This window comes from Choristoneura fumiferana, chromosome Z (assembly GCF_025370935.1).
Source record: "Choristoneura fumiferana chromosome Z, NRCan_CFum_1, whole genome shotgun sequence".
NCBI lineage: Eukaryota > Metazoa > Arthropoda > Insecta > Lepidoptera > Tortricidae > Choristoneura > Choristoneura fumiferana.
The window spans coordinates 24,409,523-24,428,746 of record NC_133472.1 but is presented as its reverse complement, the minus strand read 5'-3'; the positions used below and the strand labels follow the sequence as shown (position 1 = coordinate 24,428,746).

General features: G+C 36.3%; 2 protein-coding genes and 1 long non-coding RNA gene across 5 annotated transcripts in view; 2 read left to right on the top strand and 1 right to left on the bottom strand.

The window, feature by feature from the left end:
• The window catches only part of Pdp1 (PAR bZIP family member Pdp1), a 167,080-nt gene that overhangs the window by 10,742 nt on the left and 137,114 nt on the right, over window positions 1–19,224 (top strand). The window lies entirely within an intron of this gene.
• On the bottom strand, window positions 867–10,400 carry LOC141432316 (uncharacterized). Its single transcript, XR_012451814.1, has 3 exons — window positions 4,680–10,400; window positions 1,900–1,934; window positions 867–1,641 (listed from the first exon to the last, which is right to left on the bottom strand). It is a non-coding gene; the product is annotated as an uncharacterized lncRNA (long non-coding RNA).
• Window positions 13,213–19,224, top strand: part of LOC141439507 (uncharacterized) — a 9,686-nt gene continuing 3,674 nt past the window's right edge. The window contains exons 1-4 of the mRNA XM_074103794.1: window positions 13,213–13,226; window positions 13,472–13,576; window positions 17,830–17,895; window positions 18,763–18,892. Coding sequence (XP_073959895.1) covers window positions 13,213–13,226; window positions 13,472–13,576; window positions 17,830–17,895; window positions 18,763–18,892 — 315 coding nt within the window. The remainder of the gene's footprint in view (window positions 13,227–13,471; window positions 13,577–17,829; window positions 17,896–18,762; window positions 18,893–19,224) is intronic.

Here is a 19,224-nt window from a genome sequence, read left to right as displayed (position 1 = left end):
TGGACCCACGGCTTTAACCAAATCATCCGTCCATCTCGTTGGTGGACGTCCTACGCTGCGCTTGCCGATCCGCGGTCTCCACTCGAGTACAATACAATACAATACAATAACTCTTTATTGCACACCAAAAAACAGTAAACAGTACAGAGAACACAAGTATATACATAGAGATTTTCTAAGGTAAGCAATAGGCGGCCTTATCGCTTCAGAGCGATCTCTTCCAGGCAACCTTTACAAGGAACAGAAATAAGGAATACATTTTAGCAGTACGAGTACTTTTCGGCCCCAACGGCAATCCTATACTTTGCGGAGGTTCACAATATCAATGAACTGAATCAATTGCTTTGCTCACCCGTGACTTTATAATAGCTACGTTTATGCATGAAATGTGTGTTCATGCAGTTCCTCCACCTGCACACTGTCGGAATACGCACAAATCATCAAACACATCTATCACCACCACCACACTACACTGACGCGTTTCGAACTCGACCAGATCTCATCTTTAGAGCAACACAAACGTTCACCATACTACCAGATGTTAGAAATAGTAAAAGATATAAAGATATTATTATAAAGGTCGTGGGTGAGCAAAGTAAATATTTCAGTTCACCTATAGGTACAAAAATATATTATGTAGTACTTACTGTACAGTCACCACCATAAGCGTGGAAGCTGTCTAGGTGCTGAAGAATATCTGAACATGATTATATTTTTATTGTGCATTACGTAAATGCGTGTTCCGATAATTTTTAAATGTTTAGACAGCTCCGCTATGTGTTGTGGCGTCAGTACGAATATATCACGAAATAGAAGTATGCAAATCACGTAAACGATATCTTGAGCATGAAAGAATAAAACAAAGATAATTATAACATTTTTAATAATAGGGAGACTATTTTACAAGGTCCTAAAATTACCCTTACCTACTCACCCATAAAGTAGAGGCAGCATCCAAAATAGATCTTGTATACTTAGCGTAGTTCTTAGCAGCAGTAAAAAAAAAAACAAAGTAGTTGAGATGGCTGTTCTACTTTTGTCATTGATAATTCCTATATCATATAACTTAGATTGAGAAGTGAGTGAGAAAAACTGCAATCCCCTAAAGAAATTAAGTCTTAGAAAAATAATGTCTATTGTCTGCTGCAGTGTGGATGTCGTCGCTCGATCGTGGGATTTACAGCTAATAATTAATTAACTTAATTTTTGACTATCTTTTACACAGTAAGAGTTAGGATTCTAGTGTCTTGGAGAAATTAACTTCGTTTGACTATAGTGCCCCCTCAAAGTTAACAATCAAAAATAACACGGTGTATAATATCTTTATAGTGCAGACATTTACAGCTTATAGTTTTACCAAGTGTCTAGGTATGCTTCATCGTAATCAGTCGTAAGTCTATTCATGGTAAAAGTTGTATCTTTATTTTATAACAATAGATTTCTTAAAAACAAAAAAATAATTATATTCACGATTCGATACTACATGTTGTCTTTAGTGGTTATACTTATATTTTTGTGACAACCTATATATTCCTCAATTTAATCCGCAAGATCTTGTAAAATCAAAAAATATTGAAAGTCATAAATAATCAAATCATATAGGTAACGAACAATTGACACCTCACTGACGTCACGCCCAAACTGAAAGAGACGTATATATTATTTGACAATATGGTACTGTTTTCGATGATTGTCATTTTTTGAAATAAGAACGGTGGTTTAATCAATCTGTAAAGGTATTTAGTACTTATGTAGCAAGAGGTGTAAGTAACTGTTGAATCTTCGGCTCCTATCCATGAGACTACCGGGCCCAATTGCATAATAGGTAAAGTACAAGCTAAGAGTATTGGTGAATTTTAATAATACTATTAGCTTTGTACTTTGTTATGTATTACGTACTTGTCTCAGAAAATAATTTGAAGTCCATTATGAATCTGAAAAGTTAAATATATTTAGTGAGCAAAAACAGTAAAAGGAAAGACAAACGAAGGAACAAAATAAAACTCATTTATAATTTTAAGTTTATCTTTTTTCCATACATTTAGGAGATAATTCTTAATAAACCGGCCAAGAAAAAAAGTCATTTGATCAAAAACCTAAACCTGCTCCGCCAAAATAATATCTTCACTGCTGCGGATCGAGCGAGTGAAGCGAGCGAGATCGATGTAGGTGGAGCGGATGCGACTCTGTTGGGTCAGGTTGAAGGGCAAGGGCGGCGAGTGAGGCGGCAGCCCGGCCTCGACCTTCGTTTGGAGTTTTTTTTTATTCAGACTTTTATCATAGAGAGAGAGAGAGAGAGAGAGAGAGAGAGAGATCATAGAGTTGACTTTGCGAGTTCGTTTCGTCACTGACGCGTAACAGAGGGATTTTGCTAAACAAGTGTAGTGAAATGAAACCGACCGACTGCGAGTTTGATTCGCGCACAAAGGGTTGCGCACCATCTATACAATATTCATTGGACATTAGCAAAAAAAAGGCAAAAAAAAACACGTTTGTTTTATGGGAGCCCTCTTTAAATATTTATTTTATTCTGTTTTTAGTATTTGTTGTTATAGAGGCCGCATAATCTGTGAATATTTCAACTGTCTAACTCTCACGGTTCTTGAGATACAGCCTGGTGACAGCCGGACGGACAAACGACCAACGAAGTCTTAGTAATAGGGTTTGGGTACCGAACCATAAAATCGAGTTGACCTTTTATCTTATTTTGTAATTTCACTAAACTGGTTGAGGTTTATAACTTATTAATAAGAGTAACGTTACCTACTGTATGACTGACTGACGGATAATGCACAGCTTACTCGACTGGAGATATAATTGACGGGTCCCCTTCGTAATCCATAATATCGTTTGTCCTAAACTCAAATGCCATAACACTTTTGCCATAAACACTTTTGACATATCCTATTTTTGCCTTAATGATTTTTTGTCCTAATAATCATAAGCCATAATATTACATGTCCTAATACTCTACATCCCTAATATGTTTTGTACTAATATAGTAAGACATAAAACTTACGAGTAATAATATTAAAATCCATAATATTAATTGTCATAACAGAGCACTTGTAGGTAAACAGCGACTTGCGAGCCAGAAAAGTATATTACGTTACAACTGAGTTCCCAACAGTGACGAACCGGTACCAGAAAAGTAAGTTAGGTTAGGTTAGAACTGCGACTCCTACAGAAACGAACCGCAGCCAGAAAAATAGGTTAGGTTAGAACTGCGACCCCTACAAAAAAGAACAGCAGTCAGAAAAGTATTTTATTTAAAATTATTTATAAAGTGGCCTTTTTTTTAGTGTATTATTATTTACTACTATTATATGCAATTTCCCGGGATAAAAACTGTCCTATGGCCTTTTCTGGGACTCAAACTATCTATGTAGGTACCGAATTTTATCTAAATTGGTTCAGCGGTTTTGAAGTGATGGGGTAACAAACAAACAAACAGACTTACAAACTTTCGCATTTATTATATTAGTGGTAAGGGGGATGATTCAACGGTGTGTGAAGTTTCCAAACCAGTTTAGTACAAAAGTGATTATGTCAACCAATATTTGGACATGTGAGTATAAGGACATAATATGTTAATTAGTACTTACGAAATTAGTGCAAATAAGCATTAGGATATTCAATATTAGGAAAAAAATTATGGAATGACATTATGGCAAAATATCATTATGACATAAGTTGTTATGGATTCCAATATAGATCCAAAATTGACATTCCACACCGCAGTGCTGGAGCCTGGAGTTTATATTTGGCAACAGAGAGCCAAATATAATAATATTAGGACTACGTAGTTTACAGCAGGTGGTGCATCAACAGTAGTTCAGATTATTTAAGCTCAACAAAATTATATCTACACACACACACACACACACACTTCATAAGAATTTTATTTACCCAATAAGTGACCCTCACGCTAATAAGACAAATGTAATGACGTCACTTGTCACAATTGGTTAAACCGTTGAGTAGTTACGAGCGAACATAGGAACATACGTACATACTTAAATATATACACACAGGTCCAAAACATAACCTTCGCTTCAGTTAGGGTAAAAAGGTACGTGGTAACAGAGTAGTTCGACCTACTAATATGGCCATTCAAGAAGGATCATGGTTTCGAATCCAGTCTCGCATCTCTAATTTTTTTTTTTATATTCAATTGCTGTTCCCAATCTTCACTAATTCTCCGTTGTAACTGTTGTAGATAGTAAGTAACGTCTGTTGTGCAGACTTGTTTATATAGTTATATTTTTTCTTTATGTATTGCCTGGTTAGTTACTCGAAATAAACACTGTTGTCAATGAACATCTTTTTGCTAACTCATATCTTACAAATCAGTTATTTAATTCTCTTCCAGCACTTTCCACCAAATATTACAACAGAAACTATCAGCCCAAAAAAATCTCATTCTTATGAAGAGTTAGTACTAAGCGCTATATAGCCACGTTACGGAATCGTAACGAGGGTGAATAGAGCGGGCGACCAGCGACCGGACTGCGTGGCGCTTGGTTGGAGGCATTGGTTAGCGGTCGTGTAATTGACGCTTGGCTGTGCGTGCGTCGATTCGTGCGCTAGTATGAAGTCGATCTACTGCATATTACTTGTATTGTGATGATAATGTGAAATTACTTATTTGTGACAAAAAGAAGCAAAGCAGGTCTTACCTTCTAAGTGATCCACTGGAGTCCAATTAGATGATTTTTAGTAAAAATTAGTCTAATTCCTGAAATTAGTTTTTTAAATTAGAAATGACTACTAAGTAGGTTTACATACACTAGTTATCTCTATCTGAACTCAAATTATACACTTTGTCACAATCACAATCACGTTGAAGAGTCCCTGTGAATTCGTGTCATTTACATGTCAAATAGCGTCCCTTTTCTTTGAAATCAATCAAGCAGCGTTGTTGTGATACATATAGGTACCTACGCAAAACATAGACATAACACTGCTAAAAATTTCTTTCGGCTTTGTTGTTATGCAGGTATAAAACGCTCTTATCAAATAACTAGCTGTTGCCCGCGACTCATCATCATCATCATCATCGTCATCATAAACATCACATCATCACCATCATCTGCAATACCCCTGGTGTTGCAGATGTTTATGAGCGGTGGTGATCTCTTACTGACTCTTACCATCAAGAGACCCACTTGCTCGTTTGCCATCCATTCGAATAAAAAAATCATTATCGTCGTCACCATCTTCATCTCATCATCATCATCATCGTCGTTGTAGTCGTCGTCATCATTATCATTATCACATCATCATGATCATCATCATTATCATCGTTATCATCATCATCTCATCATTATCATCATCATTTTTTGTATTGTACTTTTAAATACAAGCTTTTTTGCTGACTGAAGTTTTTTTGACTGTACTTGCATTGTCATCCAAATTAGTACATTTTTGTACCAAATTTCAAGTCGATGCCATTTACCGTTGAGGAGTTCCGTCCTGACGATCGAGACGTCTGGCTGGTGGCTGGACCACTCGGGTGACACTACCAAATTATTGTATTGTCACAAGATTTACTGAGTAAGTATGCCGAATTTCAAGTCTATCCAACTGAAAGTGGGTCAAATTCAACTTGCAAGGTTTGAACCGCACATACATATACATTGCAAGTTAAATAAAGCTTGCGAAATAATAAATGAAAAATACTGACTGAATGTGTGTGTGTGTGTGTGTGTGTGTGTGCGTGATTCGATGACAGACAGCGCACCACCTATAACTAGCTACTGGCTGGAATCAATACCAATAGGTATATACAAAATATAACAAGTTTTTGTATTTTGTTTGCTAACTGCACATTTTGTTTCGTTGACTGAACCTACTTACATTGTCATCCAAACTAGGTACGTCTGTGTACCACGTTTCAAGTCGATACCACTAAATGTTGAAGAGTTACATCATGCGGAGACAACTGTGACCGGGCCAACACAATTTCATTACCAGATTATTGTATTATCACGAAACATACATATCATCATCATCATCAGCCATAGGACGTCCACTGTTGGACATAGGCCTCTCCCATAGACCTCCCGTTCCCTCGGTTGTAAGCGGCTTGCATCCACCTTGAAACTTAACATACAATAAGAGAATGAGAAACATATATATAATTATATGTATATTATATATGATTCCAAGAAACAAAATAATTAAAAATTGCTCGATGGCTTGCAAATTCAATAAGTTTTGGTAAAAATTTAATTTACAATACAAGCTTTTTTTTGATAACTGCCCTTTTTGTTGACTGTACTTTAATTTTCACCCAAACTACATTTGCATACCAAATTTCAAGTCGATGCCTATAACTATTGAGGAGTTCCGACCTGTGGAGACGATCCTGGCCGGACTACCAGGATGTTACTACCAGATTATTGTATTGTCAGATTATCACGTAATCTACATAAGTATATCGATTTTAAGTCAATCCAACTACTGGAAGTTGGTCAAATTTAACTTGCAAGATTTGATTACAGACAGACAGACAGATAGACAGACAACGGGACAGGTGAAAGTAAATAAAATCTTGAAAAAAAAACCATGACACATTACATCTTACATAAATAATAAGTTTTTGGTAAAAAACATTTTTAGTACATTTGCTGACTGTACGTTTGTTACTGTTAGCTGTACTTGCATTGTCACTACATTTGCATGGGTTTTAGGTGTTTAATATGTATTTAAGTATGTATCTATCTATATAATTATATTTATCCGTTGTTTAGTACCCATTACACAAGCTTTGCTAAGCTTACTTTGGGACTAGGTCAATTGGTGTAAATTGTCCCGTGATATTTATTATTAGCGTTTACCCGCGGCTTCGCACGCGTAAATCAATAGATACAGCAGTTGAATTGAAATTCCGGGATTTTATTCAATTCTCGTGGGAATTCCCTAAAATTACATCGTGGTTTTCACTGACGTTAAATTAAACCAACCATGCCAAATTTCATGACTCTAAACCCAGCGGTTGTTATTTCAAGATTTTATCCCTATCCCGTAAGAATATCAGGATAAAAGGAGCCTATGTGTTATTCCAAATGTCCAGCTATGTACATACCAAATTTCATGTCTCTAAGCCTAGCGGTTATTAATTCGAGATTTTATTCCTATCCCGTGGGAATATCGGGATAAAAAGTATTCAATATCCAAGTTGTTTTTATCCAGGTTATAAACTATTTTTTTACCAAATTTCATCCAAATCTGCGTAGCCGTTTCAGCGTGAAGAAGTAACAAACATACTCACTCACAAACTCACTCACTTACAAACTTTCAAATTTATTTATCATTAGGATTATATATTTAATAGGTACTAAATTTCAAGTCGATGCCATTAACTGTTGAAGAGTTCCGTCCTGCGGAGACGATGCTAGCCGGACTACCAGGATGCCACTACCAGATTATTGTATTGTCACTCAATTTACATAAAGTATGCCAAATTTCAAGACAATCCGGCTACTGGAAGTTGGTTGAATTTAACTTGCAAGGTTTGAACCACACATACATACATACATACATACATACATACATTGCAAGTTAAATAAAGCTTGCAAAAATACTGACTGAATGTGTGTGTGTGTGTGTGTGTGTGATTCGATGACAGACAGCGCACCACCTATAACTAGCTACTGGCTGGAATCAATACTAATAAGTATACAAAATGTAACAAGATTTTGTATTTTGTTTGCTGACTGCACATTTTGTTTCGCTGACTGAACCTACTTACATTGTCATCCAAACTGGGTACGTCTCTGTACCACGTTTCAAATCGATACCACTAAATGTTGAACCACTAAATTTAATAAGGTTTGGTAAAAATTTCATTTTTAATCACAGTTTTTTTTTTATAACTGTCCTTTTTGTTGACAGTACTTGCATTGTCACACAAAAAACATTTGCATACCAAATTTCAAGTCGATGCTATTAACCGTTGAAGAGTTCCGTCCTGCGGAGACGATCCTGGTCGGACTACCAGGATGTCACTACCAGATTATTGTATTGTCACGCAAATTACATAATCATTCCAAATTTCAAGTCAATCTGACTACTGGAAGTTGGTCAAATTATACTTGCAAGATTTGACTACAGACAGACAGACAGATAGACAGACAACGGGACAGGTGAAACTAAATAAAAGCTTGTAAAAAGCTTGTTATAAAAAAATACACACTTCATCCGAAAATCCTATACCTATAATGTTAATTGCTATGATCATGGTTTACCGGTATTATAAAAATCTTACAAAGCGTAGGTACACTTTTAGTAAAAAAACACTCAATTTTATAGTATTAAAAAATGTGTTGCGACTATACCTGTGTCAGATTTCACAGCATATCCTATGCTGTAAGGATTATATTGTAGTCCTTTTAGCGCCTTAGATATTTCCTTCCTCCAGACAATAAACTTGTTTGTTTTTTGGAAAACTGTGGCTCTGTCCATTGGAGGTCAATTTTGCCATTGTCTTGTAGGTTTTACCGTTGTACGGTAAAAAAAATCTAGGAAACGAAATATGAGACAGCGCCATTCTTCTACATTAAAATTATTGAACTGAAGACGACAATAAATTTAAAAATTACTGACATACAAATAAATGTGACTAGTGGTGATAGTCTGGATGACATTTCCATGACATTATATTTTTAATTATCTAACCAGCCAGTACTTCATTCTAAGTTTCTTTAAAACCTCTTTCATTCAGCCTATTTTGTTATGATTGCTAGACGAATATTACAACCGATATAACCTAATGCTTTCGTTGTTAGTGTCTTTTTTAGCGACTTTTTTTCTTTTTTAGTACAATTTTTTTTAGGGAACGTGCCAACGGAACCCTATTGGTGAGACTCCGCTGTCTGTCTGTCCGTCCATCTGTTACATCCCAGCCTCCTCTCAGAACAAGAGGGCTTGGGCCATAGTTCCCACGCGGGCCCAGTGCGGATTGGGAACTTCACTTCACACGCTTTTGCAGGTGGTAGGACCTTGTGCAAGGTCCGCCCGGATTGCTACCACCACCTTGCTCGCTAATCCTGCCGTGAAGCAGCAGTGCTTGCACTGTTGTGTTTCGGCGTGGAGAGTAAGACAGCCGGTGAAATTACTGGCACTTGAGGTATCCCATCTTAGGCCTCTAGGTTGGCAACGCATCTGCAATTCCCCTGGTTTGCAAATGTTTATGGGCGGTGGTGATCTCTTACCATCAGGAGACCCACATGCTCGTTTGCCATCCAGTCGTATAAAAAAAAAACGCACCATTGAATTGCTTCGCAGGTTTGTGCAGGTTTCCTCACGAAAGCAGTGCAGGGTTCCGACTGTTACAGGGCTCTATCTCTTGAGTCGTAATAGTCAGACACTTGAAATTTTCACAGATTATGTATTACAAATACTAAAAACAGAATAAAATAATTATTTAAAGGGGGCTCCCATACACCAAATGACTCGCATTTGGCCGGTTTTTTTGTGATAGGGTACCAAGGAATTCCAAAAAATATATTACTTATATGACCGCGGCATGGCGCTAGCGTCTACGCAAAATGTATGCAAAATATTTAGTTACATTTTACAACACGTGTGATATTTTGCCCGAGAACTATGAAAGTTTATCTAAGTTCAGGACTGCCAATGAAAGTAAATAACGCTAGGCTAGGTATTTTATCCTAACACCCGGTTTTTACTTACATACAGCCAAACCATTCAAATTTTGACCCGCTAAGTGAAATTGTAACAAACAAATTACACTACGCTTTTGTTGCGATACGCCATTATTTTACAAGCTTTTTATTAATTAATAATAAGTATAGAACATTCTTGTGTTGTTGACCCAAATGGTGGAACCGATGCAGATGTCGAAGCGCGCATAAACAGGGCTCGTGCCGCATATGCACAACTCAAACCGGTCTGGACGTCCCACGTAATAACACGGCGCACAAAAATCAGAGTTTTCAACTCAAATGTCAAATCGGTTCTCCTGTACGGGTGTGAGACCTGGCTCGTCAAGAAAGCAATCACCAGTAAACTCCAGGTTTTTGTGAACAAGTGTTTGCGTCGCATATTAGGAGTTTATTGGCCACGAACCATTACAAACACTAGACTGTGGGAGTTGACGAGCCAGAAGCCAATTGATAAGGAGATCCTATTGAGGAAGTGGCGCTGGATCGGACACGTGTTGCGGAGAACCGATGCTCATCTCGCCAAGCAAGCGCTGGAGTGGCAAGCTGCTGGTAGTAGGAGGCCAGGCCGACCCCGAATCACCTGGAGACGATCGGTTGAGAAGGAGATCTCCCTAATTGGGTACCATTGGCGAGACCTAGAAGCCACAGCACAGGACCGTGACGCATGGAAGTCCCTACTGCGAGCCCTATGTCCCTGCTGAGGGACTACAGGAATCATCATCATCATCATCATCATAGAACATTCTTGAAGGCATCTAGTTGTTCAAGCAAGTTTTCATGTGGTAGAGCCTTACTGTAACCACTTGCTGACTGCAGTACAAATGGGCCGGCTCGACCGGAGTAGTACCAACCTCCATCTGAATACCGGCGTGAAATAGTACCTTTGCCCAACTCCCCTCCCCCCTTTTATCCTGCCCCCATACCGCCCAATTTAGCCCCCCCCCTCCTCCCTTTTAGGCCGGCAACGCACCCGCAGTCCTAATAATGCTGTAGGTGACCAAGGGCGGCGGTGATCACTTACCATTAGGTGACCCGCATGCTAGTTTGCCAGCTATTTGATAAAAAGAGTAGATTGATGACCTCAAGAAAAAACATTACTTTCTTTGGTTTGACCTGACTTAAAAATACTGAATTTCATGGTTAATTGCACTTTATCGAAATGCTATTACTTATTCTTTGTAAATAAACATAAAAAAGTAAAAAAAAAAAGAAAAAGAATCATTATGCGTCATCGAGTTTCGAACTCCTTCTCTTACTACATACTTCTAAGAATTGGTACCACTGAGCCAAACTAGGTGGTCACGTGACCGCCCGAAATAGTCAATACCTTTTTACAACAGATTATATTTGACATTAGCTACTCACACCACAGTAAAATGGATCAAAATTTACTGCATCATACTGAAATTTAGGTATTATAGATCCTCTCCATTTTGTGATTTGCGACAACAATATGCCCATAACTAACTATCCTCAAAAAATCGCGTCGAAATAACGTCTGTGGAAGAAATATTGATGTACCAAAGTTTGTATGGAAGACGACGCACCTTAAACCGTGAAATATTGTTTTGAAGTACGATTTTTTAGTAACGCCCAGACAATTGTAGTAACGCGGGAGACGCTCAAAGTTCAGTAAAATAGTTGATTGGCCCCCATACTAATATTATAAATGCGAAAGTGTGTGTCTTTGTATGTTTGTCCGTCTTTTCCATGATTTTTGTCATGGAGATAGTTTTTGGGCCATAGAGTGTGACATAGCCTACTTTTTGTCCCGAATTGGGATGCACCAAAAAAAAACAACCTAGAGATTTTATTTTATTTTTGGAAAGAATAGGATATTTTAAGATACCGTTTTCATTGTTTTTGAATTTGGATGAGTATTTAATTTTTTTTTTACGCTGGATGACGTCACAGTGAGAAAGCTAAGTTCCATTGCTAGAAAATTCAGGTTGTACTATCATAATCTGTTTTAAATTTGACAATAATTCAAGCACGGCTTAGGGTCTTAAATGAACCATGACAAAAAGTTTTATTTATTTCTTTCTTTGAGCTTCGATTATTCTATGTTTGTTTAATGGTGCGATAGTAAATAGATATTTTTATTTAAATCTGATATTTAAATTCTTTTGTATTAACTTGTAACGTAGTAATTTAATAATTTAATTTGTAAAAATACATTGGAAATACATTACATACATTTCGGACTTTACGATTAATGACAACTGTTTAAAGCCGGGTGCGCATCATGTAATTAAAGTTCTATCTTTGTCACTTTGCTATTATCACCAGGACAGCAAATTTCAAACTGTCAATTTGCTTAAGAGTGTAGACCGGCTTTATAACTTTGTGACGAGACACTGCTGGGGTCAAATGAGGGTCATTACTTAAATTTTGTTTATTTAATTCAGTTTATCATATTTTTGGAATCTGATTTCTGAAAACGCTTCACAAAGCTTATTTCTCTAAATGGTTTTCGATTTATTATATGTTGTCAAAAATTGGAACATCCCAATTCACGCGCGGCGAAACCGTGTGCAAAAGCTATTGGTAGGTATTGTTTTCTTTCGAAGCCCAATTTTTTATACAAAATTTTATTGTATGTTACTGTACAGTCATCATTAAGTATCGCACATGCACTCTATTATTAAGGTATTAGAGTTCATGTCACGATATTTTTGATCACCTTGGCCGCTCCGAAATATTTGATGGCGACTGTACATGGTTCTGTACGCACTTGATTGGGTCAAAAGATATGTTTTTTTTAACATAGTATAGTACCTACCTAATTATTTTAGATGCACAATTACAGTTCTCAGCCGATCATAGTTAAATTTGGTATAAAGACAGCTTGCGACACTGAAGTTTTAGGTAGAATTCCTGGAACATTTTAGGAATTCGCAGACGAAGTCGCGAACAACAGCTCTTTTCATATAATTTAGATGTTATTTTGTATAACTTTTGTAACCCAGGAAGCACTTTTACTATTCCACTGACGTTAACGGGTTATATAGTACCTAAGTAAGCACAGTTCATCCTAAAATGGTTCTATTTAGGTCCTGCCACAACGTCGGTTACATTACCATGAGTACATTTAAAGTTACGTTTAGTGTTCCATAATACTTAACGACACTTCAACCTTCACTACGTATAAAACACGGTAGCTATATTACCGGGAATACCCCAGTTGACAGGTGACCTCATCATAAATAACTTTTTACTGCTAACTCAACACAAAGCAAATTTAGGGGTAGGTAATAGAATTAATTAACTGCCGTCATAATCCTTTTTACTCACAGGTGTAATAAAAAGCCTATGTGGCTTGTCGGTTTTATATTCTGGTGAAATCTACTCCATACCCTGTTATCAGTGGATACCAGGTTTTGGCTTGCATCCAAACTGTGCTCATTTGTTTGCTGTGACGTTTTTATCAAAAAGGGGATTCGATAACTTTAAATGTAAGTAATTGCACTGCAGCGAAACTTGGCCCGATAGACTATTTAGGCATTTTTTTTTTGAAAATATGGTTCTGTCCCAGTATGGCCCTCATCCTGAGAGGAATCCTGTGCCCAGATAGTATAGATTATGAGATTTAAACCCCATTGATTTACCCTATGGAGTGTGCTAAATCAAATTACTCCATGGCGCCCTCAACCAATCTACTCAAACACTTGATCGCTAGCATACACCACTACTCGTTTATAAAATATCTTACATTTTATAATAAAAACTGCTAATAAAAACGAAAAATCTGGTATGAATGTAAATGTTTACTATTTCAGATCGGTAATAGAGGATAACGCGGGTTGGCCGCAGAATTACAATGCGGATCAAATCGCGTCAGTCACAAGGGGAGGCTCGCTGCCGAGGCCTCCTTCAATAATACCGTAAGTAGCTGTCAAATTATTATATGCTATTCGGGATGCGAAATAACTATCATCGAGAGACGAAGAAGGAGACGGTCAGACTATGGAAAAGCTGTACAATTGTATATTGTGCAACAAGAGCAAAAAAACCGGTCATTTTACCCGAGATGTTATATAGGTAGCCACCCGAGCCGGTACGGTGAGGGTGAATAGACACGTCGAGAGGGAAAAGGGTTTCTGCTTTTCACTTCGATTACGAAAAAATTAAATAGCAACAGTAGAAACAATTGTTCACTTACTCGGTACCTTTTATTTTTCATGCATTGCTATAACTAGATAGGTAATAGTTTCATTGATTTATTTTGATTGATTTTATTGAATTTTAGTTTTGTATAAATTACGAATTACTTATTAAAAGCAATTAAATACTTTTTTGTTTGTGGCTGTTGGCACCTGATCCCCTCCCTTCCCCTCCCTTGATCTAAGTCGAAGATTCTTCCTTATGCACTAAAGCATAAAACGTCAATTTATGTCGCCTCTAGATCCAGCATAAATACGAGTTTACGAGCAGGGAAAGGGTTCATTGAATTATTCGAAAAATAAACAAGACATAAGTTATATATCGCATCCCGCTTATGAAATTATTAAATTTGTGTTGTAAAGTGACATCAGACAGTTGCGGAATCGCAGGGGCGTACCGGCTTGACAGTTCCTCTTTTAGAGTTGTATTGTGTGTTCTCTGTTTATATACATACAGAAGATATAAATTATATGTGTATGCATGTATTTTATATCTTCTGTATGTGTAGTTTATATATATTTATTTTGATATGCGTTGGTTTACTGTATTTATTCTAATTGTGTTAGTGTGTACCTATTATGTGTGTATGTCTACGAGGTGTATGTACATTTAATACTCTAGTTATTTAGGTTAATTTTATATTTCGGTTCCTTTAACTTTGTAGTTTGAAGGCCAACATAAGTCGACGCGACGGCATTGCTCGCACGACCGCTCTTGACAAGTTTAGGTATTGCTGGCGTTCATACATACAATTTTGACTGTCAGACATAATTACAGAGCTTTTTCATAACATTCTTAGTATTCTTACACCATTCCAATATATAAATTCAGAAACTCAGTCCAAAATTTAACAAAAAAAAAACAAAGTTCCAACATTATTAAAATTTGTTGCCAAAACATAACGAAGCACACTTATTTATTTTCGCCATAACATAAATCTAAGTTTTGGTTAACTAATAATATTATACGTATAATTGCAGTACTTGGAAAAATCTAAATACTTCTTGCAACCAACATGAACTTTTAAAGAACAATCTTGGGACTCAATTTCACCTAAGTAAGTAGGTACCTATAATCAATTAAATAATTTGCTACCTGATGTAATTATGATAAACAAGTAAGTACTTTATTCACATAAATACAAATCATAATCTACAATGTAAGCTTCGTCAATACGGTACAGGACTATAATACAGAATAATTTTATAATACATAATTATACCTATTAGCAACAGGCCTCGTCAAAAAATTAACTCTTATTTAACCATCATCTGAAACATGCTTGTGATGTTTTATAAACATTTGAAATTTAAAATTCCTAACACAGTGAAGTGAAAAATGCTGTCATCTACACAATATTAACACATAAGCACTCTATTCTTATCTGCTGACGCAGAAACAGGGGCCCTGCGGTTGATATTCAAACTTTTTGACATCTATCCCAGGGTGCTAAAATAACCCAAGCTTTACATAGCTCTGTTCGTAATATGAATGTAGGATCTTTTGAAGGAAACAAACTTTTCGAAAATAGAAAACAGAAAACACATGCAGCAACTAGGCTCCAATCGTAATTCATCCTCTTTCACTCATTTGTTCGTCTCATTCACTCCACATTAGTCTTCAGTCATTCCGTCGTTCGTTTACATCAAATCATTCTAATATTAATCCACCCTCATTCCCACATGAATATAATAAATATTATTTACTTGCGTATATGTAAGTTGCAAGAGGAATACGGCTTAAAATATTTTAAATGTCAAATTCAAAGTCAAAGTCAAAATATCTTTATTCAATTTAGGCTATAACAAGCACTTATGAATGTCAAAAAAAATCTACCACCGGTTCGGAAAAACCTCTGCTGAGAAGAATCCGGCAAGAAACTCAACGAGGTATATATTTTTGGAGAACATAAGTTTTATGGATGACACAGTTTTACCTTATATGCTCCTCCATTTGTTGTTCAATAATAATTGACCTCCATAAAGTTACGCCAGAAACAATCAAACATAAGATTATCTTAAATAATTTTTGACTAAAGTAATTTGAATAAAACTGGCAGAAGCAAGGTTATTTTTTGATTGATTCATGAAATTGATATTGGTTGTTGATCAATATGCCCCTGTCGTAAAATCGTATTACCCATGAAGTTATTTGATTTTCATAGTGAATTTAATAACAATTTGTTCGTGCCTACGTAGGGGCCTATATTGTTTTTCGAAACAAATTGGTCGGATGAGTTTATTGCACTCTTTCTATCAAACTTTTCCTGCGTTGCTCTCTTTTTATAGTTCTCTAAAACTGTAACTTTTAGCACCGCTTTTATTACTCGTAGTCCTAACATGATTTATCCGACACAAGAACACCACATATTTAAGACATCCAGTGAAGCTGCTATTATGTATTATATAATATATTATTATTTAAACAGTCTTTCATTTCATTATTCTCGTGGCGAAGTAAATAAAGAATGAAAAATAAACGCTATGAAAATAAAAAAAATACATAGACACGAATTTATATTATTTCAAGATAAGAACAATAGAACCCTTTTACCCTTTTCCATTTAACTAAACATTTCAATGGATGTTTTTCTTTGCAACATTTCGCCTAAGCCATTTAAGGATAACCACGGGTTTGCTCTGTTAAATCCTAACTCTGGGATTTCTTCCACAAATAGGATAGGGCTCGGCTGTTCTTATCGCATTGATTCTTTGAGATTAAGTGTAAAATACGTTAGGAGTCAATCCGTAACGTAACCGGGAATAAATGCATTGGATTTTTGTCTCGTAACGTTTGGTAAAAGAAATCTTTTTTTCAAGTTTTATTTTCTATCTAAACATTTCTAATTTTAAAACATCTTAACCCATTGAGTACTTTACAAGTTCAAAGGGGGTACGTATTAAATTCGCTAAAACTTGAAAAAATAATGGACAAAATACATAATGTTCTCAGAAAATGATTACTTTACATGGTTGTTGAAAAGTAAGTCAATCTCTTATTACACGATCAAAAAGTTCATCTACCTAATAAATAGTTTTATCGTAAATTACGTTATAATAAATCACCATTATGTATTAATTCATCCTTTTAATATTTTTAAGTTCATGGTGTTTTAAAGACGTTCCTGTTGTAAGTCACAAATAAGTCAAAATTTTTATTGAAAAACTTAGTTTTATGACTATTTTGAAAACTAAAATAAATACGGTCACGAGCGTTAATTTGGGACCCATTTCGTCAAAAAATCCTTTGAAATGTCGCACAAAATGAAAGATATTCGACCATAGGTTAGTCCCAAATTAACGCTCGTGACTGTACGTTTGTTAAATGAAATGATATTCTCAAGCAACTTACAATAGTAACGCAGGCTCAGACATAACCTCACTCACACGCGTATCCAGGCAAAACGCACACATATAGCAGAAACCTACACGAAAACCTCACGCCTTATTGCCACTCCAACTTTCAAACTTTAAGAGTTATATCGATGACGGTTATATGGATTTCCTCATTTCTGATTCGATCACGTACAGAAACTTCGAGCATAGTTCACTTAGCAGCACGTCGAGTGCGATCTTGAGCTTAATTGAGTTGCTCATTGCGAGAGTTTTTTTTTTCTATTCATCAGTTATCAATTACATCGCGCCGTGGTCGCTGTTGAGCCTCGAACATAAAGAAAATGAAAATATTTCGACCTATCGAGGGTTCCCTGGTCAAGCTCAATAACTCGATCAAATAATTCATAAAAATTTCGAATTTATGCTTCTACATATAGTGTTCTTTTTTCAACAGTCAATTATTTCGACTTATTGGGTTTGACCAGGGAGCCCTCGCTATAATCAAATTTTTGCAATCACTGCTTTGTTTAAAGACCAAATCAGGTGAAATTTTCCGCCTCAAATCGATCCAATTACCTTTAAGCACGGAAAAAAATCCCAAGCAGTAAAATTTCAAAGATGTTTGTTTTTAATTTCAGTTGTCCCGCCCACACTCCGATACCCCCTCCGCCTCCGCCGCCACCTCTCACCATACCCCCTCACAGGTAAGTTTAATGCAAGACATAGTCTATTGTGTACGGCTTTTTTCAAAGGATGTCAGAGATACTAGTGTATGAATATGAAAATAACACTTTAACCGTTGGACTTGTTACAAAAATGACTGAAATGAGAATGTAAAAATAAGGGTTGATTTGTGAGTTTGCTTTGGATATCAATAAAGAAATGATTGGTGTAAATAGATACAACACCAACTTATCGTGCCTTTGAATGCCATGTGTAACTCCAAAAACTAACCCTTTACTTAGTACACAAAAACTACACGTAGTACTTAGGTCACTGCTGCACGTTGTAGTTTGAATGCCAATGTGGATCGATGGTGTTGCTTGTGCAACCGCTTTTGACAAGTTTAGGCGCTGCTGGCGTACAAAATGTTAACCTTTATAAAAAGAAAAACTAGTAATAAAAACTAAGAGGTAAAATATAACTTTCTCAGGATTAATTAAACATCTATGAATGGAGTCTTTATTAAATTTCGATCAGGTGTTACAAAAGTAGAGCTAGAATCTATTACAGGTTGCCAAACTAAATGACTCGCGCGCGGACCATTTTCTGCAAGCTGACTCCTTTAAACGTATGACAATATTCACAATCTGAAATAGTTTCACGTTCACGGTGATACAAGCAGGGGTTATAAAAGATACGAAATGTGCAGTTTCACATTTAGGCTCTCCTTCTCCTTTATTACATTTTACGGCCGTTTACTGCCTCCCAATAACAAAAAAGATTACCGTTTTCTGAATAATAACTGTATCACCTGATCAGTGTAAGTTTTTATAACGTACTTACTTCACAATTAAGTGTTTTCTCTGTTATTACGTTGTTACAAACAACAGGTTACCATGACCTTCCAGGGCTAAGCACGTGTCGTTCGCTCGCTCGCACACATTGACCACCTTCGACGATTCCGTGATGCCGGCCGCAGTAAGCAGCGGTCGTTTTCGACGGGACTGCGAGAGGCTAATCGACGGACGTGTTATTAAGGTATCTTCCTTACCAACACCTTATTAACTAAATACTTAAACGGAATTAGAAATACATATTTAAGAGAAGACTTGAAATATCCCAATGCATTTCGCTCAGCCACCAACTTCAAACAAACATCAAAAAATTGGCTAAAAACCAAATGCTCCATCTTAATTGTAAAAATGGGGAAAAAAAAAACTAGTAAACTGTGACTTAGTGAATCATGTGCATAAATTTACGAGTATGTACATAGTTATGTAATTAACATTTTTGTTACATTTAATGCCTTCCTAGCCAGAGCTTTTATATTGGCTATTTTTGTTTTCTTATAAAAACCCGTCTGCAATTCA